This window comes from Dama dama, chromosome 21, assembly GCF_033118175.1.
Source record: "Dama dama isolate Ldn47 chromosome 21, ASM3311817v1, whole genome shotgun sequence".
Lineage (NCBI taxonomy): Eukaryota > Metazoa > Chordata > Mammalia > Artiodactyla > Cervidae > Dama > Dama dama.
In genome coordinates this window covers 16,226,522-16,254,419 of record NC_083701.1, presented here as the reverse complement: position 1 = coordinate 16,254,419, position 27,898 = coordinate 16,226,522, and the positions used below count along the sequence as shown (strand labels likewise).

Genomic DNA, 27,898 nt, shown 5'->3' with positions numbered 1-27,898 from the left:
ATCAAAAACAGAAAAATATATTTTAAGATTTCTATAATTTTAAAATGACAAAACAGATCATATGATTAAAGTCTCATAAGTAGATATGATTTAAGTTTTAGAATTTGCTTTCCATTCCCCACAGCCAAAAGATTCTGCTTCTGCTATGTTTATATACTTGGTAGAAGCTATAATGGGGAAAAAACAAAATAAAAAACACGTAACATGTAAAATTAATTGTGTTAGGCTTTTGTGCTTTCTTACTGGCAACACATACACACACACATACAAATTACATACAGTTAATGACAGAACAATAAATAAATACATTTTATGAGTACCATATTTTACCTGTTAAATAACTATTGACATCAATCTTTTTCTCTCTTAGACCTAAAGATTGATATCATAAAATTGATCTCCATATTAGAAGTAATAAAAAATGTTTGAATCAAATTTCAGGGAAGTTATCTGGTCACATTTACTTATCAAACAATTTTTTAAATACTGTTAGGAAACTGTGATTATGTCATTTCTATTAGACATCTGGATTCAAAGTCCTCTTTCCTTCCTCGACACATCAGTATCCCTGATTGCTTTCACAAACTGAAACAAATAATATTTGATTTAAATAAAAATGTAACTTGGCCTCTTCCTACCAAAAACACACCATATCTTATCTACCAAGTACATAATCTGGATGACCTGAGAAAACAGAAATGTAACTAGGAAGAGCTAATATCTATTTTTTAAATATATTTTGCTTCATCTTTTTTTCCTATTTGCATCTTCAGCACATTGCAGAATGCCTAGTGCATAGTAGATGCTCAACAAGCATTAGTTAATTAAGTTGAGGACATCTACCTTGGAAAGGAAGAAAATTCCAGACTAAGACAATTGAGGGAAGACTGTGAAACAGATTAAAAGCTGAGGACAGTTAAGACTTTATTCTAATTAATCTATAAATCTGCCAAGGTATAGTCAACATCCGTTCAACTGAGGACTTTTTAAAAATAGGCATCAAAGCATTCAGTTTTATACCACATCCAAAAAATTGTCCCTTAAATCAATTGGTTAGTTATGTGTTTAGTGTTCAGTGACTTTACATCTTTTTTCTTTTAATGTAGTTAAGTCCACAGAAAATACAATTAAAATATAATCCAGAAATTATGAAAATTTGATACTACTATGGTGAGTTCTGCACCAATAAGGGAAGGCTAATAAACAGTAAAACAAGAAACATTTCTACCCATAAGCACTATCAAAGACTAAGAATCAAGGGGGGAAATGGTATATTTTTAGGTCATTTCAGAGTTCTTGTTACCACATAAGAATGTCCCAGGTAAAAAGCAGCATCTTTTTAATTACAAAGTATATTGTTTTAAAAAATAAAAAATCAAATGACATTAATGAAACAGCGTTTCTTTATTAAAGGGCTGTCTTAATTCTTCAACTTTTTGCCTAGGTTCAGGAGCTTAATGACCAGACATTTGAAATTTTATAATAATCAGCTTCTAAAACACATACAGAATTTCAAAAAATACTACAAATTGGTAAGTCAAAGGAATATAATGAAATTCTAATAGTTCACTATATGAAACACTTATAGAGAAGAGAGAGCTGCTACTTAGATATATATATTTGAAGAGAAGACTCCCAAACACCTTCTCAATCATCTTTGAAAAGTAAATATGGTAAAATATGAAACTTTTGGAATTACTAAACATTTTAGGGTTAATCTGACGGCATCTCTAAAACTAGCTAGTTATAAATATCTCAAAATTAGGTGTCAAGGTTACTAAACTAAGATTAAGCTAATAGTTATCTTAGTAGAAACTTGGTCAGTAAAACCAAAGCATGTTGCTACATTGCTATAATAATTACCTGCAACTGTAAAATATATCATGTTTTGATGCTTAGATGTAAATAAATGTGTCCTATAAATAAAAATTTATTTTCAACCCAAAGGAAAAATATAAGTTTCAAAAAATTACATAACATGTACTGGACACTCCGCTGGGCACTTGAGAAACAGAGATAGCTGATCCCAGCCCTCAAGAAGTCTGGGAATGATAACAGAGCCATATAGTTAATGTCAACATGACTCCATAACTGGTGATAGCATTATACAGTGCTATGGATATAGAGCATGTGAACCCAGCCTAGAAGCATCAGAAAAGATTACCAGGGAAAGAAAAATCTTAAAGAATTCTTAAATTGTTTTGATACCTGGGAAAAGCTACTAATTTCTAAGGCAACTTACATTCTACCTCTGAGAGAAAAAAAGGAACTAGCTACTACATTTTAATTATATGTCTGCTCTCCAGTATGTAATGACAGACTACCAATTTGTGATTTCTTCAGTTTCCTTTGGAAAATATTATTCTATAACTCAGCAGTTATCAGTAAACCATATCTAATATTTAGCTTTAACTTGCAACCAGTTCAAATTCACTGCACTGCTGAATACTTCTCTTCTTCCACTGTCTTTGTAAGAAGACCCTGAACTGTTTTACATTCCTTTGGTGTTAGCCCTTGAACAGTTACTCCAATCACAATACAGTAAAGAGAGCAGACCAGCAGCATTAAAAGGTTCTTCTTTGGGGTGGCTTAAAATGAACTTTACTTTCTTCATTATTAGAAACAAGACAGAGCATTTTCTCCACCAAAGAAAATAGCCTAGAAATTCCAGTTCTGAAATAACCCAACTTAAATCCAAACTAAAGTAAACATATCCTTTTATCCAGGAACTAAGAAAACCTCTACTACAATTCTATCTCTAGATGGTAACAATATTTAAACATTAACAGACATGGTTAACAATCTTAGAAATTCTATAATACTATGTTTTAAACCAAATTTACAAACCTTTTGCTTTAGCATAATAAATAGGATAATCTATTCTATCTGGAATGAATTAATTTGTTGACTCTTCTGTATTATTAATGAATAACATAGCTATTTCAAGTAAAAGACAGATGCACAAATAATTATAGAACCATTACCATATCTCAGCTGTCCTGGGGTTGGTGGTTGAGCTTCCAACTTTTCTGAAGGGGAAAGAGAGGGTGTGGTCAAGAATTAGTTACTATAGCAAGATTTCTTTTTTATTACAATGAAGAAAACACTAGCAGAATTACAAAATGAGAGAACAGCAGAGTTTATTCATAAATTATCTTTAGGTGAATGAACCAAAGTTATCCATACAGGAAATATTTCTTGGTATAGATTAAATTACAAGGCTAGAAAAACAAATTGAGCTTTAGTTACAGGCCTACTATAACCCTATATCCCTGGGCAAATCACTTGTTTTTGGCTTTTTGTAAATAAGTCTTTGTATCTCTACAATGAGACTAATTAATATCCCTTGATAATATACTGAATATTTTGAGTTTTGAAAAATATACTACAGGATAATAAAGAACATTTACACAACAAAATGACCCCAGAGAGTAGGGTGTGATTCACTAAATAGCAACATTACTTATATGTCATAATAAACACAAAAAGTTTTCTCAAGTATATTTTATCAAATTATATTCAAGTGCCATCATTAAATCTAAAAATTAACAATTACAAAAATGCTACCTATGTAATCTCATAATAACCAACTTATCATTTGTATAAGAGTAAATTACAGTAAAATGGCAGAGAATTCCACCTTCTTTATTCTCATTCAATCCAACAGGATTAACTGATATACTATACAGAAGAACCCAAACCATGGGTCACTCTGCAATAAAGATCTAGTATAACCAAAGTGTCCAAAGAAATACATTACAAACTGGATATATATTTTCTAAAATATTTATAATCTATGACAACATAAGAACTGAAGAATTTAGTTTTTAAAATGTGAAAAGCCAATGAATCTCCATCAATAAGCTACATAAAAAGGAGTATGATATATTTGTAAATGTTATTTTACTAAAAAAGCATATAGTATCATAATGACTTTATAATAAGAAATGCGCTAAAACCTAGAGTTTAGGCAATTATTGGATTATTAAGAAATTCTAAGAATGCAAATTTTTGTTTTTCCTTTTCTAGGACAGTAAAGAAATGAAGATATCTAAAACTTTGCAGTATTTTATATCTGCTTAGAATATAATCTCTATTCTTTGACTAGTACTAATACCTCAAAATCTACTTTGAAAGCATGCAAATAGTTTTCCAAATTTTTAACAAGGAATATAAGACACCACTGTACTCCACAGTTTTCTGGTGAAGTAAACATGCACAAGTGGTTACATACCAGAACTATTTCCTAGTTGCATTACTCTCACCATCACTACAGTTCTGACACTGTGAGGAGAAGTCCTTGTCAGTTGACTGGAACATCTTGAAATACCTAAAAATTCAACAAGCAGGACCTTCCCAATGTAATGAGAATATATAGAGTCCTTGCTTTTACTTCTTCAAATTCTCTACATACTGAGCAAAGTATTTTAAAATATTTTACAACTCCTAGGATGAAAGGATAAGAGCAAGGCAAATGTATAATGTGTAAAAGTAATGAGGGGGAAAAAATCAAATAATGTAAGCAATATTTCGAATCTGTCTTTCTAAGTACATACAAGGATTAAAAAATTAAAGGTAATGAAAAATAACTCTTTTTAAAAGAAAGAAAAAGAAAATAATACAAAGTAAAGGAAACATAGCAGGGAGGAAAACCACTGGCACAGAGGTTAAAGCAAAATCAAAGCACAGAGCTTTGCCTCCTGCATTATAAAGAACCCAAGGAGTAATAAGAGGAAACAGGAAAGGAACATTTCCTAGAAAGTGGAAATTTTATTGGAAAGTACCCATCAAAAATTGTGACTCATAAGCTGACCATTTTGAGGATTCTGACACTATATCTTCTTTACTACATTAACAGAAAGAAGACAAATATATATCAGAAGTGAAAAAACATTAGGTGTATAACACACAATAAAACTCAATCTTTGAAATAAGCCCAAGGTTTCAGCAGTCTGTGCCAATTTTAAAATGTGAGGGGAGCTAATATAATCCCCTTGAAAATAATCATAGTAAATCCCAAAGCTTTATATCCTTACATACACATCTTAACCTTAAATTTTTTCTTCTGACACACGGTAAACTATGTACACTTACATGGAAATGTACTCCAATCTAATGTTTTATTAAGCAGACTCGAGTTAGAAAAACTAGTTCTTTCCGTTTCAGTGTGCGTGTGCATTACATGCATCACAATTTCTCTCTTTTTCTAAATATTTTAAAATAAGAAGACTATTGATCTAGTTGCTAAGTCATATCCAACTCTTGCGACCCCATGAACTGTAGCCCGCCAGGCTCCTCTGTCCATGGGATTCACCAGGCAAGAATACTGGAGTGGGCTGCCATTTCCTTCTCCAAAGACTGTACATTACCACACCATATTTTCCAACCATTTTTAGCTTAAAAAGTCCTGGTTCTACTTCCAGTACAGGCTGAATTATCCTCTATCAAACTAATCCTATACAGAACAACTATAAATAAATATTTGAGAGCTCCGGAAAATGACCAAAAAGCAGGTTGATTGTGGAGAGGAATCAACAATTACAAAGAAGAATGGAACTAAGTGAGTTACCCATTTCATGAAGATTTTGGCCTAAACCAGCTCTTAAAAAAAGAAGAACCCTTCAGTCTTTCTGGCCTAAAGAAGCAGTGGGCAAGGTACACGATAACCAAAGCCACTGCAAAGTGAGAGAAAAGAGCAGAGTCAGAAAGGAGGAGCCTTCAATTCTGATACACATTCAGTTCAACATAGGGCTTCTGTGTGAACTGCGCCTTTGCAGGGAAAACCACAAAAATCCCAGCTTAAGGTAAAACAGAAAGAAAATAAAAAGAATGAAGAGCATCACGAATGGCAAATACTGAGTAAATATAAAAGACTACTTTCTCCCTAGTAATTTAAATAAACCTGATTGTCCACAAATTGCAACACTGCCATGTGGAGTTTATAATGTATGTAGATATAATACATTTGACATCAAAGCATAAAGGATGAAGGAGGTCACAAATGGACCAATTTGGAAATGTGATTGCAATATTTAAACAATGAATGTGACATGGTACAAGGTTCTAAGTAGAAGTAGCTCTAAGCAGTATGCAAAGTTAAAGGATACCTATTTGCAATTCCTAGAGCAATCACACATATAGACAAAATGCATCAAGGACACAGTTAAAAAGCTAAATAATGTGAAGGAGATTGCAAAAAAATATTAAGTCAAAAGAACACAGGAAATGAGAACAGAAGAAAGAAAAGAGAACCGAACAGTAAAATAGTAAACCTACATCCAACTATATCAATAATTACTTTCAATGTTAAAGGACTAAACAATCCAATTAAAAGGCAGAGGTTGTTAAAACGGACAAAAAGGCAAGACCCAACTATACGATATCTGCAAGAACTACACTTCAATAGATTAAAAGTAAATAAATGGCAAAAGACACATTACACAAACAGTAAGCTTGTAAGACTGGAGCTGCAGCAGTGCTGTGCTGAGCTGCTCAGGCACATCTGACTCTTTGTGACCCCCTGGACTGTGGCTCGCCAGGCTCTTCTGTCTCTGGGATTTCCCAGGCAAGAATACTGGAGTGGTTGCCATATCCTCCTCCAGGGGATCTTCCTGACCCAGGGAACAAACCTGCATCTCTTGTGTCTCCTGCATTGGCAGGTGGATTCTTTACCACCTGGGAAGCCCCTAAGGCTGGAGTTGTTCAGTTGCTAAGTCGTGTCCAACTCTTTGCGCCCCATGGACTGCAGCACACCAGGTTTCCCTGTCCTTTACTATCTCCCAGAGTTTCCTCAAGCTCATGTCAATTGAGTCAGTGATGCCTTCCAACCATCTCATCCTCTGTCACCCCCTTCTCCTCCTGCCTCCTATCTTTCCCAGCATCAGGGTCTTTTCCAGTGAGTCAGCTCTTCTCATCAGGTGGCCAAAGTACTGGAACTTTAGCATCAGTCCTTCAAATGAATATTCAGGATTAATTTCCTTTAGGATTGACTGGTTTGATATCCTTGCAGTTCAAGGGATTCTGAAGAGTCTTCTCCAGCACCACATTTCTAAAGCATCAATTCTTCGGGTGCTCAGCCTTCTTTATGGTCCAACTCTCACATCTGTACATGAATACCAGAAAAACCACAGCTTTGACTACATGGACCTTTGTTGGCAAAAAAGGCGATGTTAAAAACAGATAAAGTGGATTTAAAGAGTTATTACCAGAACCAGGGACATTTCAAAATGTGAAGAGTCAACTCATCAAAAGGCATAATAACAATTTGCTTATGCTTAGAGTGTTCTTGCCTGGAGAATCCCAGGGATGGGGGAGCCTGGTGGGCTTCCATCTATGGGGTCGCACAGAGTCGGACACGACTGAAGCGACTTAGCAGCAGCAGCAGTAACAAAGTTTCAAAACGCATGATGCAAAATCTGACAAAATTAAAGGGAAAATAAACATTTCTACAATCATACTTGAAGATACAAAAGCTTCTCTCTCAGCAACTGATAGAACACCAGGGGAAATTATCACTAAGAAATAGATTATCTGAACAGCACTACCAATCATCTTCATTCAACTAATATTTAAACATCCATACTCAACAACTACAGAATGCATATTTTTTTCAAGTGCAGATGATAACATTTATCAAGAGACCATATGCTGATCCATGCTGATCCACAAAACAAGTGTTAATAAGTTAATGATTACAATTGTAAAGAATATGTTCTCTGACCAAAATACAACTCATAATAAGATATCTAGGGAAGAAAGTGGAAATTAAGTAACATCTTCTAAATACACAGGCCGAAGAAGAAATCAAAGAGGAAATTAGAAAATACTTTTCAAATGAATCACAATGAAAATACAGTATACTGAAATTTGTCAGGACAGCTCAATGAATGCTTAGAGGAGTTTTAAGTACTAATATTAAGAAGAAGAAAGGCCTAAAATAAATGATGCATGGTTCTATCTGAAAAAGCTACCAAAAAAAGAGAGCAAGGTAATGAAAAGTAAGTCGTAGAATAAAGGCTATAACGACAAAAACAGCTGAAATCAATGAAATAAAAAGCAAACAATAACGGAAATAGACAAAGCCAAAAGTTGATTCTTTGAAAAGATTAACAAAATGAAAAAACCCTTAGGTACACCAATCTAGAAAGAGAACACAAATTACTAATATCAGGAATAAAACAGGGGACATCACTACTGATTCTACAGACATTAAAATGAGAATATCACATATAACTTTATGCCAACCTAGTCAACTTAGATGAAATGAACAAATTCCTTGAAAAATACAACTTACCAAAAGATATAAGCTGAAATAAAAAATCTGAATAGCCCTATCTAGTAGCAAAATCAAATTTGTTGACAAGCACCTTTCCATAACATTCACACTAAAAAAAAAAAAAAAACCCTCCAGATCCAGATGGTTTCACTAATGAGTTTTATTAAACAGTTAAAGAAAAGCAAACGCCAATCTCAGACAAACTTACAAGTTCCTTCAGAAAAACAAAAAATGAAGAAATAGTTCCTAATTCATTTTATAAGGTCAGAAGAGTACTAAAAATAAAATCAAACCAAAAAATTACCAAAAAAAGAGAAAGCTACAGACCAATATCCTTCATGAACACAGACAGAAAAATTCTTAACAGAATGATAACTTAGTGGAAAAATAACTTAACGGAATGATAACAGAATAGAAACTGCTTTTCCAAAGTGTGTTTATTCACAATACTGGCAAAAATAACTAACATCCAGACTTCCTTATTTTTTTCTTTTTCTCAGGTATTTTTCATTATTTGAAGAAGCTGCACTTAACAGGGTTTCACGTTTAGAAATATATAGGTTAGCATATTAATGCATACATATGGAATTTAGAAAGATGGTAATGATGACCCTATATGCGAGACAGCAAAAGAGACATAGATGTAAAGAACAGACTTTTGTACTCTGTGGGAGAAGGCAAAGGTGGGATGATTTGAGAGAATAACATTGAAACATGTATATTACCATATGTGAAACAGATCGCCAGTCCAGGTTCCATGCATGAGACAAGGGCACTCAGGGCTGGTGCGCTGGGGCGACCCTGGGGGATGGGATGGGGAGGGAGGTGGGAGGGGGGTTCAGGATGGGGACACGTGTACACCCACGGCTGATTCATGTGAATGTACGGCAAAAACCACCACAATACTGTAAAGTAATTAGCCTCCAATTAAAATAAATTAATTAATTAAAAAAAAAAAAAGTAACAAGAGGTATCCCTGTGGGGTTGTAACTCTGCTGTATGTTGACTCTATCAATGTCAATATTCTGTACGTGACACCATATGATAGTTTTTACAAGATGTCACCTTTGGGGAAAGTAGGTAGCCTGTATTATTTCTTGCAATTGCATGTGAATCTGCAATTATGTCAAAATAAAAAGCTTAATTAAAATTAATGAACAGGAGTAAAAGAAGTTAGGTGCTTTTGAAATTTGCTCTTAAAAGTCTTATGTACACAGGCAGAAAGGCAAATAAACTTTAGCTAAAAATGACTGAATTGATCTACTGATAATGAAAATCCAAACAAGACACACACACACACACGCACACACACACAAAGAAATATATAGGTTAGGACAATTATCTGTATGTGTCTATGAGATAATATTTACACATACATTTTTTTTCCTTTTGATTTCACATTTAAGTCTTTACTGGCAGGAAAGTAAGACATAATAGTTTTTACAAATTGCTTGTTTATACTGCATCAAACCAAATGAAAATTATTTTAAGTAGGATTTTCTCTCCTTCTAATCTATCCTTGAGAACATAAACATTCAATTATTTTAATGTATAAACAAATCTTTTCCTAATTAAAAACTCCCTAGATATTAATTATAAATCCTGAAAACTATTAACACTTCACATGTTTAAATATAAAAAATTTCAACACTTTCAACATTTTGTTTTGCTTCAGTAACCCAGGAAGAATAGAGAAAACAATTTAAAACATGCAATTTCACTTTTACGAAATGAAATTTTGATTTTTTAGGATGTACAAAAAATGAGGAATTCCAGTTAGTCTTCTAATTAACAAAAGCAACCAAAGACCTGTTGTAGCTTACAAAATATTGTTACTAACTAACACTGAATTTTTAAAAGAAATATTTCCTTGATGAATTGGAATATTACAGTGCATCAGAATCATCATTTAATGGTCAACTATTATCTATTTAGGAAATATAAAACTGAGGGTCACTGCCATATAAAAGTCAAAAGAGTCATAAGGAAATACAAAGTAAGGTTTTTTTCTCCTATCTCAAGAATAAAAATGTATTTAATCCAGCAGTTTTTTATATTTTGCTATATAAGTATAAATAATTACTTCATACTATATTCACTTAAAAGGAGGCGGTGGGGGGTGTCAGATTAGAAAGAGAAAGACAAAGGAAGAAATGAGAGAGCAACGTCACAAAAACAGATGAGGAACAATTGTAGAGATTTTTTTAAAAAGAGAGAGAGAGAAAATTTTTGAAAGGAGCCTCATTGAAGGCCACACAAGAAGGAAACTCTAGTTCTGGGCGAATGGAGTTGCTAGGACTTGGTTTTCTTCAGTCTCTCCACTGTATTTCTTTGTTAAGTAGCCATTCTTTATTCATAATTGTATGTGTGTTAGTCACTCAGTCATGTTTAACTCTTTGTGACCCTATGAACTGTAGCCCACCAGGTTCCTCTGTGCACAGAATTCTCCAGGCAAGAATACTGGAGTGCGTTGCCATTTCCTCCACCAGAGGATCTTCCTGATCGGGTATCAAACCCATGGTCTCTTACATCTCCTGCATTGGCAGGCATGTTCTTTACCAGTAGAGCCACATGGGAAGCCGTTTTTCAATACAGAAGTGCACATAAAATTGTATTCTGTGATTTTTACAAAGCATTATATGGTGAACATTTCCCCTTTTAACTCTTTAAGGCAATAATTGCATTGGTAGTATTTTATTTCATTATATGATACACAATAGTTTAATCCCCTTAACTAGATATTTATTCTTCATTATTTTTGGCTTTTAAAATAACACTTACATAAACCTGTACCTAAATCTTTTTATGTTTCTCTGAAAATTCTTTAACATAGATTATTCCTAAGTGGCATTACTGAATCCAAAAAAGGCATAAATTTAAGGATTTCTAAAATTTTACAAAATTTCTCTCAGAAAAAGCAGGCCAAATTACTCCCATCTTGATACATTTTAATTTTTTTCATGTTACACCTTTACTATAAATATTCTTATGCTCTCAGAAAGTAGGTAAAATGTCATTAAAACAAAATCCTTGAAAGAAAATTTCAAGCCCCAGTCAACTGCCAAGTTACTTTAACTGACAAAAGACTTCAACACAACGAATAAGGAGGACAGGTTCACAGAGTTTATTATGAAATTTAATTAACCTGCATACCCCTCCTTAATTATGTTGTCGTTGATCAGTCACTAAGTCATGCTGTGTCCTTCCTTAATTATATTTTCCCATAAAAATACGTTTTAAAAAGCTTCAGTCCAATATCAACAAACGATTCTATAGTATCTTTTAGGATTGTAAGTCATTCTAGCAAGAAATATATATTAAACTGAAAATCAAAATACTTTGGTAGAAGAAAGTAAGTGGAACGCCTATAGTTTCTTTATTTTAGCCTCCACTATAAAACAATGTGTTTATAAAGTGGTGGGCTTCCCTGGTGGCTCAGATGGGAAAGAATCCGCCTGCAATGCAGGAGATCTGGGTGTGATCCCTGGGTTGGGAAGGTCCCCTGGAGAAGGGAAAGGCTACCCACTCCAGTATTATGGTCTAGAGAATTCCACAGACAGAGGACCTGGCAGACTACAGTCCATGGGGTAACAAAGAATTGGACATGACCAAGCGATTTTCACATTCACTAGAAAACAAAACTACACCCCTTGACTACAGTGTTACATATTACATTATTTAATTAAAACTCACTATTTTGTAATAATCTAGGAGGGAAAAGAATCTGAAAAAGAATAGGTGTACATATAAACATAAACTGCTTAGACTTTTAACAGAACCAAAAGTTCCAATAGGTAAGGTTAAATTTACAATAAATATATAATGCATTAAAGAAGACAAACTTAAGATGCAAATCATGCTGTTCAAAATAATTTAAGCAAAGCAAATCATACCAGGTGCCAAAAAAATCAAACATGCACCCAAAAGGGTTTATAAAGCTACAACACAATATTTTTTAAAAGAAATAAATTAATATGGTTAAGCTATTGCTTAACCTACTTACAAAACCTGACATTCTGAAATGAAAATTGAAACACTTTAGAAACAGAAAAAAACTTAACTTTTTAATTTTGTAAATTTCAATTAACAGGTCTTGTCTTTTAAAATAATGGCTATTAATTATAAAACGATGTTTAGTTTTTTAAACACATTCCTTAACTAAGACCAAAAAGAAGTATTTCAGTGTGATTTTGTTATTTAGCATTTAAAAGTTTACTGCAACATGCAAAGAAATGTTTACTCAGATCATGTAATATTGTCACTCACTAAACTTCAGGGGAACATAGCATGCAACCTGGGGCTTCACTGCAGTTTACTTAAGGGAGACTAACAAATTCCTGGTCCGAGGCAGTCCAGTGGTATAACAGATGACAAGAGTTGGCCAGTACTAATGATGAGGAAGGTGATATGTGCATGCTTACTGGCTCAGTCATGTCTGACTCTTTTCGACCCCACTGACTGTAGCCCACCCAGCTCCTTTGTCCATGGGAATTCTCCAGGCAAAAATACTGGAGTGGGGTCACCATGCCGTCCTCCAGGGGATCTTCCCAACCCAGGGATCAAACCCAGTTCTCCCTCACTGCAGGCAAATTCTTTACCCTCTGAGCCACCAGGGAAGCCCCGGGAAGGTGATAGAGCCTAACTGATCATCACCTTTGTTAACTTCATCAATGTTGGCTTAAGAAATAGTAAATATTGGGACTTCTCTGGTGGTCCAATGGCTAAGACTCCTTGCTCCCAATGCAGGGGGGGACCAGGGTTCACTCCCTGGTTGGAGAACTAGATCCCGCCCGCGGCAACTAAGACCAGCACAGCCAAGTAAATAAAAATAAATCTAAAAAATAGTAAATACTAGATATACAGTAATTTATTTCTCTTATATCTGTCATTTCATGGAGTTCTTTTTTTTTTAGGATAATCAAACATACTATCCATCTGTGGTTGCTTTTACATGTCTAAGTTGTCTATTTAGAACAATTATATACACTGCTTAACTCAGACACTGTATTCCTTTCCTTCTTTCATGCCGAAGGAAACCAGACAAAGAAAACAATTACTATATATAATGATTTGCCTTTTTTAAAAAGGCTAAGAAGGTAAACTAACAGTACAAGTTTTTAAAAAAAGCAGATCTTACTTTTATGTTTTAGGTATAGAGACAGTACTCAGTTCAGTTCAGTTCAGTTCAGTCGCTCAGTCGTGTCCAACTCTTTGCAACCCCATGAATCGCAGCACGCCAGGCCTCCCTGTCCACCATCAACTCCTGGAGTTTACTCAAACCCATGTCCATCAAGTCGGTGATGCCATTCAACCATCTCATCCTCTGTCGTCCCCCTCTCCTCCTGCCCCCAATCCCTCCCAGCATCAGGATCTTTTCCAATGAGTCAACTCTTCGCATGAGGTGGCCAAAGTACTGGAGTTTCAGCATCAGCATCAGTCCTTCCAATGAACACCTAGGACTGATCTCCTTTAGGATGGACTGGTTGGATCTCCTTGCAGTCCAAGGGACTCTCAAGAGTCTTCTCCAACACCACAGTTTAAAAGCATCAGTTTTTCAGTGCTCAGCTTTCTTCACAGTCCAACTCTCACATCCAAACACGACCACTGGAAAAACCACAGCCTTGACCAGACGGACCTTTGTTTGCAAAGTAATGTCTCTGCTTTTTAATATGCTATCTAGGTTGGTCATAACTTTCCTTCCAAGGAGTGTGTCTTTTAATTTCATGGCTGCAGTCACCATCTGCAGTGATTTTGGAGCCCAAAAAAATAAAGTCTGACACTGTTTCCACTGTCTCCCCATCTACTTCCCATGAAGTGATAGGACCAGATGCCATGATCTTAGTTTTCTGAATGTTGAGCTTTAAGCCAACTTTTTTACTCTCCTCTTTTACTTTCATCAAGAGGTTTTAGTTCCTCTTCACTTTCTGCCATAAGGGTGGTGTCATCTGCATATCTGAGGTTATTGATATTTCTCCCGGCAATCTTGATCCCAGCTTGTGCTTCTCCCAGCCCAGCGTTTCTCATGATGTACTCTGCATATAAGTTAAATAAGCAGGGTGACAATATACAGCCGTGACTACTCCTTTTCCTATTTGGAACCAGTCTGTTGTTCCATGTCCAGTTCTAACTGTGAAAACATTGGTCAGGTATTAATATTCAAAACTGAAGTAAAATCGCAATTATCTAAAATACTAATACCTTTTCCAATTGCTTTTTTTCTCTTCTAAGAAATCGTTCTTTTTCATATAAATCATTAAAAGAAATCCATCAAAGTTGAGAGGGGAAGAAATCAACTCATCTATTATAGTTACCAAATAAAACATTTTCTGAATGGGAAAATTACATAGTTTCTGCTGGTTTCAGAACTGGATACTATCTGTTGTTGCGGTTGTTCAGTTAGTTGTGTCTGGCTCTTTGTGACCCCATGGTCTGCAGCATGCCAGGCTTCCCTGTCATTCACTATATCCTGGAGTTTGCTCAAACTCATGTCCATTGAGTTGGTGATGCCATCCAACCATCTCATTCTGTCGCCCCCTTCTGTTCCTGCCCAATCTTTCCCAGCATCAGGGTCTTTTCCAATAAGTCGGCTCTTTGCATCAGGTGTCCAAAGTATTGGAGCTTCAGCATCAGTCTTGCCAATGTATATTCAGGGTTGATCTCCTTTAGGACTGACTGGCTTGATCTCCTTGCTGTCCAAGGGACTCTCAAGAGTCTTTTCCAGGACCACAGTTCGAAAGCATCAATTCTTCAGCACTCAGCCCCGTTTATGGTCCAACTCTCACATCTGTACATGACTACTGGAAAAACCACAGCTTTGGCTATATGGACCTTTGTTGGCAAAGTGATGTCTCTGCTTTTTAAAACACTGTCTAGGTTTGTCATAGCCTTTCTTCCAAGGAGCAAGCATCATTTAACTTCATGGCTGCAGTCACAGTCTGCAGTGACTTTGGAACCCAAAAAAATAAAATCTGCCACTGTTTCCATTTTTTTCCCTTCTACTTGCCATGATGTGATGTGACTAGATGAGATGCCATAGCACAGAAGTCAAGATGGCAGCGTAGAAGGATGTGCATGCATCTTCTCCTGCAAGAACATCAAAATCAGATACCCTCTAATCTAGCACTAATCTCCCCTGCTAATCCTAACGTAATTTATTACCATGAAAAAAGCACTGAACTAAAAACCCAAAGGCCGGGACTTCCCTGGGGGTTCAGTAGTTGGAACTCCATGCTCCCAATTCGGGGGACCCAGGTTCAGTTCCTGATCAGGTAGCTAAGATCCCACAAGTTACAACTAAGAGCCCACACAATGCAACTAAGTCCCAGTGCAGCCAAATAAACAAATCAATAATAATAACAACAACAAACTCAAAGGCCTCCACACTAATCCCTGCTCTGATATACATATATATACATATAAAACCAGTCACCAAACCTTGAGTACATCATAAACTATGTTTCATGTTACATAAAACAAAGATTTTAGGTCTCTGTATCCCTTCTAGCTCTAATATTCTGACTCTATATTGCCTCCTTATTGTAGAAATAGTAGGATTAAAAAAATAGAGGTGTACCACATAAACATTTATGAAGAGGCACACTACAGTGAGTAGGGACATAATTAAAGACTGAGTCTCAAAAGGTGATCACTGACAGGTTAAATCCTATTAGTTATTGTTCAGTAGCACTTTACCTCCTAGTGATATCATTTGCCATTATCTATAGAATAAGTATCATTCCTTTTCCCTACAGTGTCTTTAAAACAAGGATTATTTAAAAACAATCTTCAGAATAATCCAAAATTGAAACTTTTTTCTTCAAAGGACATTTTCTTTTTTTTTTTATTTTTTCAAAGGACATTTTCATTAAATGTTTAATTTCTGCATACACACTGAGATAAAATTTTTAATTTTAGAATAACACTAGAACTGGCAAAGTAGAGCAAATTGGAAGATTTTTGCACTGTACTGATATGTTAAAATATACACAACTGTGTATGTTTGTACATATATACTACATGCCTCCCCATTTCTCAGAGGATCTTTCAGCTTAGCTTTTGCTTTTGACACTGTATATACCGTCTAAGAAACTTTTTCTTACAAAATTTCAATTGGTGCATAAAACAGTTCTTATGCCTTTCCATACATTGTGTTATACTTCTGAGGCAATTCATCTATATTAAATAGTAATCAAAAAATAAAATATGGACAGAGATATTTATTTTTATTTCTCCCTCCATCCCACGCACACACACACTCAACACAATTCCTCCTCCTCCACCACCACCACCACAGCATACAATGTAAGTCAGATAGCAAACTGTATAGAGACTTAATCTATAAAAAAAGTTCATGAATGGCCTTATAATGAACGTACTTTCAAACTATTCAAGAGTATACTCATAAAATATATTTTACTAAAGTTCAGTTACTGAAACATAGTTTCTCTTAGAATATTCTGAAGGTTTCCCTGTGTGTGGTCCCTCTGTCTTACTTTCATCCTAAAGAAATTCATCATCTTTATTGCTTCTTATGTCTCACTTTGCTGTGGTTATTTCAACAACATTTAAAATATGTTATTTAAATATTAGTGATTCTGTCTTTTGTTAAGATCATAAATGTAATCTTTCAGTCAGTTAAACATGCAATTATTAGTCAATCATATCCACAGGTCTAGGGTTAGATAATAAAAATAGATGTTCCAAAGACAATGGAACACTGAAACACTGATGCAAACAAACAAAAAAAGACTATTACTATAATCAAACCATTCTATTTCAAACAAGCAAGAAGTCCTGTCAAATAGATGCTCTTCCACTTGCAATAAACATCTGACAAACAATCAATACTGCAATACTGTACTGTACCAAAACTATCAGGGGTCTCTGCTGATGATACCTCCTTCGCTCGCTTCACAATGGCAATCTCAGGTTTGGGATACCTGCATGCTAAAAATATTTTTAAATCAATGTATTCAAGCAACAACACAAATATGTATAAAACTTTAAATGTATATGAAATTTTGAAGTGAAACATGCTAGTATATGGGCAGTCCTCACTTCGTACAATATTATGGGGACATAAAAATGACAATGTAAGTGGCAAAGCAGTCTTAGTAACTGGTAGGAAAAATCACCATTGTTCTGTGATTTTTAAATTTTTTTTCAAAACTTTAAAAAATTCTCTTACTGGTAGTTATAAATATAAAGGGAAAGTTTTTAAATAGTAAAACTATTGACTAAAATATTTGTAACTGAAAATATTAGACACATTTAGAATTACAGTACAGTGTTTTATTCTTTGTACTCATAGATTTAGAAAAAGAACTTATGGGAACCAGCAAGGAAGGGTGGTAGGAAGGGATATTTAGGGTTTGGAATTGACAGGTACACACTGCTATATATAAAATGAATAACTAACAAAGAACTTATAAAAAAAGTGCTTTATTCTTTGTAAAATAATTAAATTATCAAAAGTTGCTTCAATAGTGCTAACACTCTTTCTCATCATATAACTTACAATATGGAACAAGCAACTTTCGTATACCTTGGTGAACTGTCACGTTCCTTTTTAAGTCTGAAATTGCTTACATTTTACCTTTCATATTTTTAATATTATGAAAGAGCTCAGAGAGTTCCTTGAATGTGAAAATTTTACCAGAATCCCTTCCTCTGCAAGTCTTTATCCTTTCACCACAACCTTCTCACTTTCCTCATTTATGTCCGTACGTTTGCCTTCTCTTAGCTCTTCTGGCTGAGTATCCGGAGTCTCTTGAATGGCAGCAGTTCAACAACAGTATGAAGATTCCCAATGTCAGCTATTTCTTCTATAACCTCTTTTACATTTGATTAAAATATCACATCAGCGTTACCACTTCTAATTTCTTTGCTGCATTTTCACCCTTTTTTTGGTCAATTCTCTTTTGATTATCTTTTTTTTAAATGTGAAGCATGGGACAGCTGGAAGGTCAAAAATGAAAGTAATGAACTGTAACCCATTAAACAGAATAAGAATTCATGAACATATATTGATATGAATTCATAACTTGACTAGTTGATGAGGAATGGGGTATTTCATAGACTCAAAGTACCTCCCCACAAAATACTAATCACAAAAGGGAAATAGAAACTCTACAGTGGATAAAGCAGACTGATACTATTTAGTCCAGTGTTCAAAGGATATGGTTAACCAAGAAGTGGTTAACATCATCAGGAATAAATAAAAATCATGAGCAACTGACAGGATGGAAAAAAGAACATAAAATTACTTCTGTGATATTCTTGCTTAAGATGCTTAACTGGAAGGCATTCATGAAGAAAGAGACAAAACCAAATACTGCTACAACATAACTAGACTATAATCCTCAAAAGTATCAACCTCATGAAAGCCAAGAGAAAGCCTGAGAAACTGTTTTGGAAACTTTCAAATAAAGGGAAATCTAAATGCAGTGCATGGTTCTGGACTGGATCTTTTTGATGTAGGGGAACACCAATGGGGCAACTGGTGAACACTGGAATGACACAACTGTAAGAGGGAAGGAATCTATCCATGTTATATTGTGGCTTATACAGAACAATGTTCTTATAGGAAATATAAGCCAGCTGTAGTGGGCACTGGGATGCAGTCGATCCCTAGCTGCCTGAAGTCTTTCCCAGAGACACTCCTCAGTGACAGTCTTGTGAGGGGACTGCCTCAGTTGAAGAACGTTGCTCTTCAACTCACTCAAGGCTCTGGTGAGGATTATACTTTGAGGATTATAGACCAGTTATGTTGAAGCAGTACTTCAATTTGGTTTTGTCTCTTTCTTCATGAATAACTAACAAGGACCTTTTTAAAAAAAGTGCTTTATTCCTTGTTAAAAAAAAAAGTTAAATGATCAAAAGTTGCTTCAACAGTGCTAGCACTCTGTCTCATCATGTAACTTACAGTATGGAACAAGTATCTTTCCTATGCCTTGGGGAATTGTCATACTCTTTTCTAAGTCTGAAAGAGCTTACATTTTATCTTTCATATTTTTAATAGCATGAAATAGCTCATGATATTAAACTACTGAAGTATCCTCCTGGTGAGGATTTTAGACAGCATTCCCAATAAACTCCTTGCATGTTAAGCTTTCTCTCAGAGACTGCTTCCCAAGGAACCTTCCCTGCACCTGGAATGACAGGGCATCATGTCAGTAATTTATCCCAAATGATTCGAGGGAAAGAATAAAAAAAAAAAAAAAAAAGCTTATACTGTACTATATGTAAAACTTTTCTATAAACTTGAGGTTGTTTCTAAGTTTTAATAAAAGTAATATAAAATTTAAAAAAAGAAGAAAGCAATATAAAATTGAGTGGGGAAAATACAGAAAGAACAGGCTGATGAAAAGCAGAAAAAAAATGTATGACAGAGGGCATGGTTTACCGAAGAAATGAGACTAACCAATGAACAGCACATTCAAGGTAATGACGCAAAAGAAAAAGAGATGAGCAACAAGGAATAAATCTATTACACAGCATTTATTACTCAGTGATTGCTGCATAACTATAAAATCAGTGTTAACAATGCACACTTTCTGTAATGTCCTTAACAAACCCTTTTGAGTATTAAAAATGCTATAATAATGTTTTTGAAACCATAGGATCTTTCTCACATACAAACATAAAATTTTGCCAGCTCACAAAATATGCCACATCTTACAATATTGCTCTCGCACCTGTTTGCCTGCCTGTTTCCTTTCAAAATGCAAGCATGCCTGAGTTTATCTACATGACCTCAACTCTTTCTCACCTTAAAAACAAAACATTTGCTCTATTGTTACTCAAAATATTGCCCCCCTGGACCTGTAGCACTGAACCACTGGGAAACATAGAAACACAGAATTGTCAGAAACACAGAACTCAGGTTCAAACCCATATCTATTGAAACAGCATTTGTATTTCAGTAAGATTCCCAGATGATTTTATATGTACATTAACCTTGGTGAAGCAGGTTCTAGTTTTCACTGTGGAATACAGAGAGCTACAAAGAGCATTGCTCCCACCCTTACAGAGAAACAATGTCAAACTAAATTCAAATTTATAATTTATTTTTAAGCCTTAAGGGAACTCAAGTCACAAAACAAATAGCTGGGCCTAAATCAAAAGAGAAGAGGCCCCTGCAAGGACAGAGGAGATGTTAGCACATGTTTATCTGAGACAGATGCAACCGGACACCATAAGCAGAGGACAGCTAGAATAGTAAGGGAACAGGTGAAGGCAGACTGATGGTCAGTGAGTCGCTGTAAAGGATTCGGGTATGAACACTCTGTGGGAGCCAGCACCTTCCTGCAGGTTCTTTCACTAGAAATCCCACCAGACACAAATGATAACAGAGGGAGCCCTAAGAAAGTGTTCAGTGGTTCAGATCTAGAGGAAAGAAAAAGCTGCAGAAGGGACAGGAAACTATCTGAATCCCTTTTTCAATCTCTCCTGTGAGTCAAAGCCTTAATCTATGAAAAGGGCAAAAATACTGTCACCCTTAGGGTAGGTTTTGCCTCAGACTAATTCAGTTTTAGCACTCAAAGTCCCACATTCCAAGAAAAGAAATGTTCTCCCTAGTCCTTGGGTACTTTGATTTGAAAGTGGAGTTTCAAATCATCTTCCTGATTTCTCTAAGCTTCCTACCAAAGGAAATGAAAAGACATTACTTGCTAAATGGTCTGCATATTTTCTACACCATGCTGCTAAAAAGAGCATGCTTTTGCTTACCAGTGATATTACATTTTTCTCTGATAAACTAGAATTCTACATAGGACTCTGTAAAAAATTAGTAAACTGGTAACATATGTTTAAATTACTTTCGGACTCCTGACTGATAGGGAAAGAGATAGATAACCTCAGTACTACTCAGGATACTGCCCAACACCTCCTGCCCTCTACGTCCAAAGTTCCCTTTAAAAAGAGTTGAATCCTTCTTTGTTGGCACTCCCTCCGCCGCAGTCAACTAAAATCCAGCTTCTCTCCACATACTTCTTACAAAACTGACAAATACATCGCTCTCTTTCAAGTTATTATATCCAATAAACCTTCTTTACCCCCACCACCCACCCCTCACCGCTCTTCCTCTTACTTGAACTATCTAAAGCATCAGATCATTCCCTCTTTCTTGAAATGCTCTCGTCTTCACTTAGCTTCTAGAATACACTATTCTTGTTATTTTTCCTAACTTTGTAGACATTCCTCAGTCTCTCTCTAGTTTTCATTCTTTTTAATTTCTTTATTTTTAATTAGAGGATAACTGCTTTATAATATTGTGCTGGCTTCTGCCATATATCAACATGAATTGGCAACAGGTGTATGTATGTCTCTTGATCTTCGTCTTGCCTTCCAACAAACATCACTGTTTTTCAGAGTTCTATCCTGGATCTCCTCCATCTATATACAACTGTTGACACCTACACTTACATCTTTGGCCTAAACCTCAATGAGCTCTATATTTAAGTGTATAAATACATACATACACACAAGCGCGCGCGCGCACACACACACACACACACCCCTACTCTCTTGACATCTCCATTTATATTCACAGAGGTATCTAAAATTTCATATCTATTCTTTCCCCAGTCTTCTCCCTTGCAGTAAATAATAACATGTTTTACTCAATCACTATAGTCAGAAACCTAAGTCATCACTCACTATTTCCTTTCCCTTAATTTCCTTCCCATCAGCAAGTCCCATCAGATCACTCTCAAAAGTCTATTTGGAATCTGTCTCTTCCTCTTCATTTCCATGGCCTCCTAGTCTCAGCCACCAACGCTGCCAGCCTAGACCACTGGGACAGCTCCTACGTGGTCCCCCAGCTCGTGCCTTGCGCCCTCTAATTTGCAGCAGCCAGTGTGCTCAGTCACTCAGCGTGTCTGACTGCAACCCTGGCAGCCAGAGGGCTCTTTAGATACCATTACTCCATTCCTGTTTAAATGGCCTTCATATGGTTCACCCAGAAAGGTCTTGACTAATCTGGCTTCTGCCTACCAACATCTCATCCCATACCCTTTGTTCATTAAGTTCCACTCATGTTTGCCTTCTTTCAATTTCTACAACACTCCAGGTCCCTTCCTTGATACTTGCTTTTCCTTCTGAGAATGCTCTTCCTTTATGTCTGAATGAATGGCTTCTTCTCAATCCTTTATTTTCAGTTTAAATATTACCTAAACAAAAGCCTTCCTAGATCACCTTTAAGAAAAGGTCCTTCTGTTTATACTTCTAATAGCACACACTATCTATAATTATTTTATTATTTATTTCTCATATCTTTCTGCTCGCAAAAATGTAAGTTTCATGAGAATATTTTCCTGAATTAATTCTCTGATGCACCCCCAATATCCAGTACCATGTTTATGATATGGTAGGAGATTAACAAGTATTTGTTACATAAATAAATTTTCAAAGTTTAGGAAGGTTTTCTTTGAACAGTATGCTAGGTATGTTTTTTAAAAGCTCATTCAAAAATCTAAAGGAAAATTACAGTAGAAGTTGAAAGTTAAGAGATTTATTATGACAGTTGGAAGTCCCAGATACCAGTTTTTTGACTTTTTCAAAATCCTCCCACAATTTACAAACTTTTTGCCCACTGACTTTGCTTTGATTTCCCTTATTTTAAAACTAACAATGCCATATTTGCTTTTGTATTGAATGGGTATATTATGCAAACATATAAAAAGTAGACTAAGTTATGTTACCAGCACAAGCATTTGAATTGTTATCTTTTTTCCAGCATGTTAAAAATCCCAGATATGAATATCTGTTGTCATTGTTATTTAGTCCCTAAGTCATGTCCAACACTTTTGTGACACCGTGGACTGTTGCCTGCCAGGTTCCTCTGTCCGTGGGATTTCCCAGGCAAAAATACTGGTGTGGGTTGCCATCTCCTTCTCCAGGGGATCTTCCCAACCAAGGGATCAAAACCCGGTCTCTTGCATTGCAGGCGGATTCTTTACCCACCAGGAAATCCCTGTGAATATCTCAAAAGGTGCAATAATAAAAACAGGGATTTTATGAGTCAAACAAACTAAGCTAAAAACTCTACTCTGCCACACAGGTTTAAGGATCTTGGGCAAGCTCCTCTTAGCCTCAGCATCTTAATCCAGAGAATGGAGATAATTCGTTCTCTCTCCAAGAGAAGTAAACAGAATAATTACATGAAAACTCACTTAATTAGCTCAGTACGTCTACAGCAAATATTCAGTAACTGCTAAGTAATGTAATGAAAATAGTGTTAGCAGCAGCAATAGGGGAGCAGTGGGATGTCTACTATAAAATATAATAACCATTATACAACAGAAATTCAGAAGCTATATTACAAAAATATCACGCTATTTTAAAATCACAAATGTTTTAATAACCTAGTGCCCTAAATAATCTATACTAAGACTCAGAAAGAAGACTAAGACTCAGAAGAAAATCTAAATTAAGCCAAGTAAAGAACATCATTCTAACTTCAGCTAAGTATCTTTCAGATTTACAACAATCCTTTGAACGGCCATAATCATAATGTTAGCACAAATACGAGATCTTCAGTGTGAGATCTGAAGAATCAAAGATCAGTAACAATGTGATAGGCACAATGAGCTAGCTGGAAAGACAGGAGAGAGTAGTGGTCTGTGACACTGAAACATCTAAGATTTCTACAGTGAGGTAAGTTAGAAGGAGAAAACAAATAATGTATATTAACATATATATATATGGAATCTAGAAAGAGGCTACTGATGAAATTATTTGCAGGGCAGCAATGGGAACACAGACATAGAGAACAGACTTGGATACAAGGGGTGAGGGTGGGGAAGGAGAGGGTAGGATGGATGGCGACAATAACATAGAAACCTACATTACCGTCTGTAAAATAAACAGCCAATGGTAATCTGCTGTCTGACTCAGGGAACTCAAACCAGTGAGAGTCGTGGGGTGGGGAGGGAAGCGGGAGAGAGGCTCCAGGGGGGGACATACGTATACCTGTGGCTGATTCAGGCTGGTGAAGCATTTATCCTTCAAGCAAAAAATAAATAAATTTAAAAAAAAAGAGTAAGCCCTACTGAAAAACTTAAGGGTGAAGAGAGAGAGAGAAAATGAAAGAAAAATAATAAGAAGAAAACACCATGGAATAGTGACAAAAAGCAGACATTAGAAACCGTAACAGAGCTGCCAAGAAGCAGACCTCCTTACATAGCAGAAAAGTTTACCACAACCACAAGGGATGAATGAGAATATAGTAGCATCGTCTGAGGGCACTGGAGATGGGATGGGACAGTGGCACAAGAAATCCAACACCTTTCACCAGCACTATGACACAGTCTGAAAAGCAAGCCAACTGAAACAGCACAGTGTTCTGGAGGCGCTGAGTGTGATGACTAGTACATCTACAAATAGGAGTAAGTAGCCCCAAAGAGAATCACTGTATTAAAATACAGTAGACAAAAACTCTGACATCTGGTAGAAGCAAAACTGTGCCCAATATACTTTACTAAGGCAGAGAAAAATGCAGTATGTTCAGATATGTTGCCATCAAAAATAGTCAAAGTAAACATTTCAGAGGTTAAGAGAAATGACATTTTGCTACCTGCAAAGTCCTTTGTGTAGAAGAGTCTCTCATTTACCAGATGGTTTCAGGTAACTACATTATTATATTTTAACAAGTAACTACTTGCTTTCACGTGGTTATTTTCATTAACTTAGAGCAGACATAAACCTATGAGTCAAGGACAAGGCTAGAGTTTCGCTAATTAATTCAGCTGACTAGCAAAATGCTAATAAACTCTGCACTCAGGAATTTAGCCCCTATTTGTTCCAGTTAGCTTTATACTCTCACATACCAAAGAAAACCAGAAAAAAAGTATAGTTACGCAAACTCATCACTGTTTTTAGAAAAACTAAAACAGTCACCGTTAATAGTGGTTCAATAACAGATCATCCCTAACTTTCAAGGTCATCCATTATCATTAGTTCTGCCTGACCCTTTGGATGACCCTATAACACTGCAGACTTTATATTATTTTGATTTCCCTATCTACAAATTTGTTTATAAAAATTTACTTGTCACAATTACTATAAAAAGTAAGCAAATAGTCACTACTGAGAGGACCACCACCAAACTAGTGGTGAATTCAACTATAGCAGTGTTTGACTTATCTGGAAGCCCTATTTTCTAAGTGTCTAACTCAGAATTTAGTTAAGAACTTAGAAGTGAAAGGACATCACAATCAAGGAAAACAGCTATTGCAGAGCTCATTTATAATAATGAGGTGAAGAGTCTGACAGGGAACATGTGCTCAGCCGCTGAGTCGTGCCTGACTCTGCGACTCCACATACTGTAGCCCACCAGGCTCCTCTATGGAATTTCCAAGCAAGAAGACTGGAGTGGTTGCCATTCCCTATTCCAGGGAATCTTCCCAACCTAGGGATCAAACCCACATCTCTTGAGTCTCCTGCACTGCAGGCAGATTCTTTACCACTGATCCACCTGGGAAGCCCCAAAGAGTCTGATAGAGAGGTGAGGAATTACTCTTCTGTCCTTATCCATAGAAAAATAAATGTAAAATGAAGGAAATGAGCTAGAATCAAAGAGAATATATTGAAAATAGCAAGTATCAATGGATGATAGGAAAAGGGGAGAGACAGGGACAAAGAGTGAAGAAAAATCGTCTTTTCTATTTATATATTTATATGAAATACAGCATTTCATATGAAGCAACGGCCATTGATCAGACTGGTTTTATTTTGCTAAATTCCTCCCCTTCCTCCCGTTCAATGTCTCCTCCAGGGACAGTTGGCAATATCTAGAGACATTTTTGGTTCACAAAACTTGGGGTGAGGAGGGTGGAGGGGGCTATTGGCATCTAGTGGCTAGAAGACAGGGATGCTGCTAAATATCCTATGTGAAGGACAACCCCCATAACAAAGAATTATTCAGTCCAAAATGTCAATACTGCCAACGTTGAGAAATTCTGATATAGAGGAAAGGTCTTGTATATCTGTCTCTCTCTCTCTCTATATATATATATATATAAATCAATATATTAATATATATCAATCAAAGGAATCACTGTCACTACACTGGCACTCAGAATGTTCAAAAGTCTTAAACAAAAATTCAATGTTACTGGTATGCATTAATAAAGAATGATGCAATACAAAATTTCTAACAGAAACGATTAATTTTTACATGTACTGAGAAAAAGGAACAGACTACAGTTATCAGTTATGGTTACTACACAGAATCAGTTCAGTTCAGTCGCTCAGTCATATCCAACTCTTTGTGACCCCATGGACTGCATCACACCAGGCCTCCCCGTCCATCACCAACTCCCAGAGTTTACTCAAACTCATGTCCATCGAGTCGGTGATGCCATCCAGCCATCTCATCCTCTGCTGTCCCCTTCTCCTCCTGCCCCCAATCCCTCCCAGCATATTCCCTCCTAATTTTCCTTCCCTTGAATCTACATTGGCCTTAGCAATTTGCTTGATCAATAGCATGCAGCAGAAATGACATTTGGGGGCTTCCAAGGCTAGGTCATAAATCTGTGGTTGGCTGAATAATATTATCCCCCACCATATGTCCACATTCTAATCCTTCAACCTGTGTTCACAGGAGAGTTTGCAGATGTGACTAAGTTAAGGATTTTGAGAGAGAAAGATTATCCTGAATAACCCAGGTCAGTGCTAAATGTAATCACAACGGCCCTTATAAGAGACAGGTAAAAAGGTCAATGATGTGGCCGCTGAAGCAGAGATTAATGTGAGCAGGAAGAACACGTGCCAAAAACTGGACGAAACCAGGACCAGGTTCCCCACTAGGGCCTCTAGGAGGACAGAACATCGGTAATCCTTTTATTTCAGCCCCTTAAGTCTAATTTTGGCTTAGCACAAAACTCCAACAGAATGAATTTGTGTCCTTTTAAGTCACTATATTTGTGGTAATTTGTTACAGCAGCAATAGGAAACTGATACAAAGTCTTGCCACTTCCACTCAGCTCTCTTGGAACACTTTCTCTGGGAGTCCTGATTCATTTTAAAACTGTCATGCTGGTAAAATCAAGCGCATCTACACTGGTCAGTAGTTCCATGTGAGCCCAAACTCCCAGTCATGTCCAACAAAGTGCCGGACAAGTGAGTGAAGCCATCTTGGGTCCTGTAACTAGCTCATCTGCCAGCTGTTTACTACGTGACCCCCACAGATACTGCATGAAAGAGACAAATCACCCAGCTGAGCCCTGCCTATATTCCTGATCCATAAAACCATGAGATATAATGCAATGGTCACTGTTTTATGTCACAAATAACTCTAGAGCTCAAGTTATATGCTAAATGATGATTAAAGATGGTTAATAGAATATATCCATTTTACAATGGAAGGAAACCTATTTATGTTATCTGTTTTCTAGGCAGAAACCCTAGTTATAAGGCTACTCTAATATGCTCATTAACTCTAAAACTATTTGTAATTAAGGTTGTTGGAATATACTGCTATAATCAGGTTTCTTCCACACTGGAAAAATAACTGATTGTAACAAAGCTTCATTTACTTATCCAGGGCCAAGATACAGAAGTTCCCAGCTTATTAGAGATGACTCACTCCTCTTGATTCAATCCACATTTCATATTCTCATC

The 27,898-nt window shown here is 36.0% G+C and overlaps 1 protein-coding gene across 1 annotated transcript in view; it reads right to left on the bottom strand.

The window, feature by feature from the left end:
• TMEM65 (transmembrane protein 65) overlaps window positions 1–27,898 on the bottom strand; it is a 43,746-nt gene that overhangs the window by 11,352 nt on the left and 4,496 nt on the right. The window contains exon 2 of the mRNA XM_061123245.1: window positions 2,985–3,029. Within this exon, the coding sequence (XP_060979228.1) occupies window positions 2,985–3,029 (45 nt within the window). The remainder of the gene's footprint in view (window positions 1–2,984; window positions 3,030–27,898) is intronic.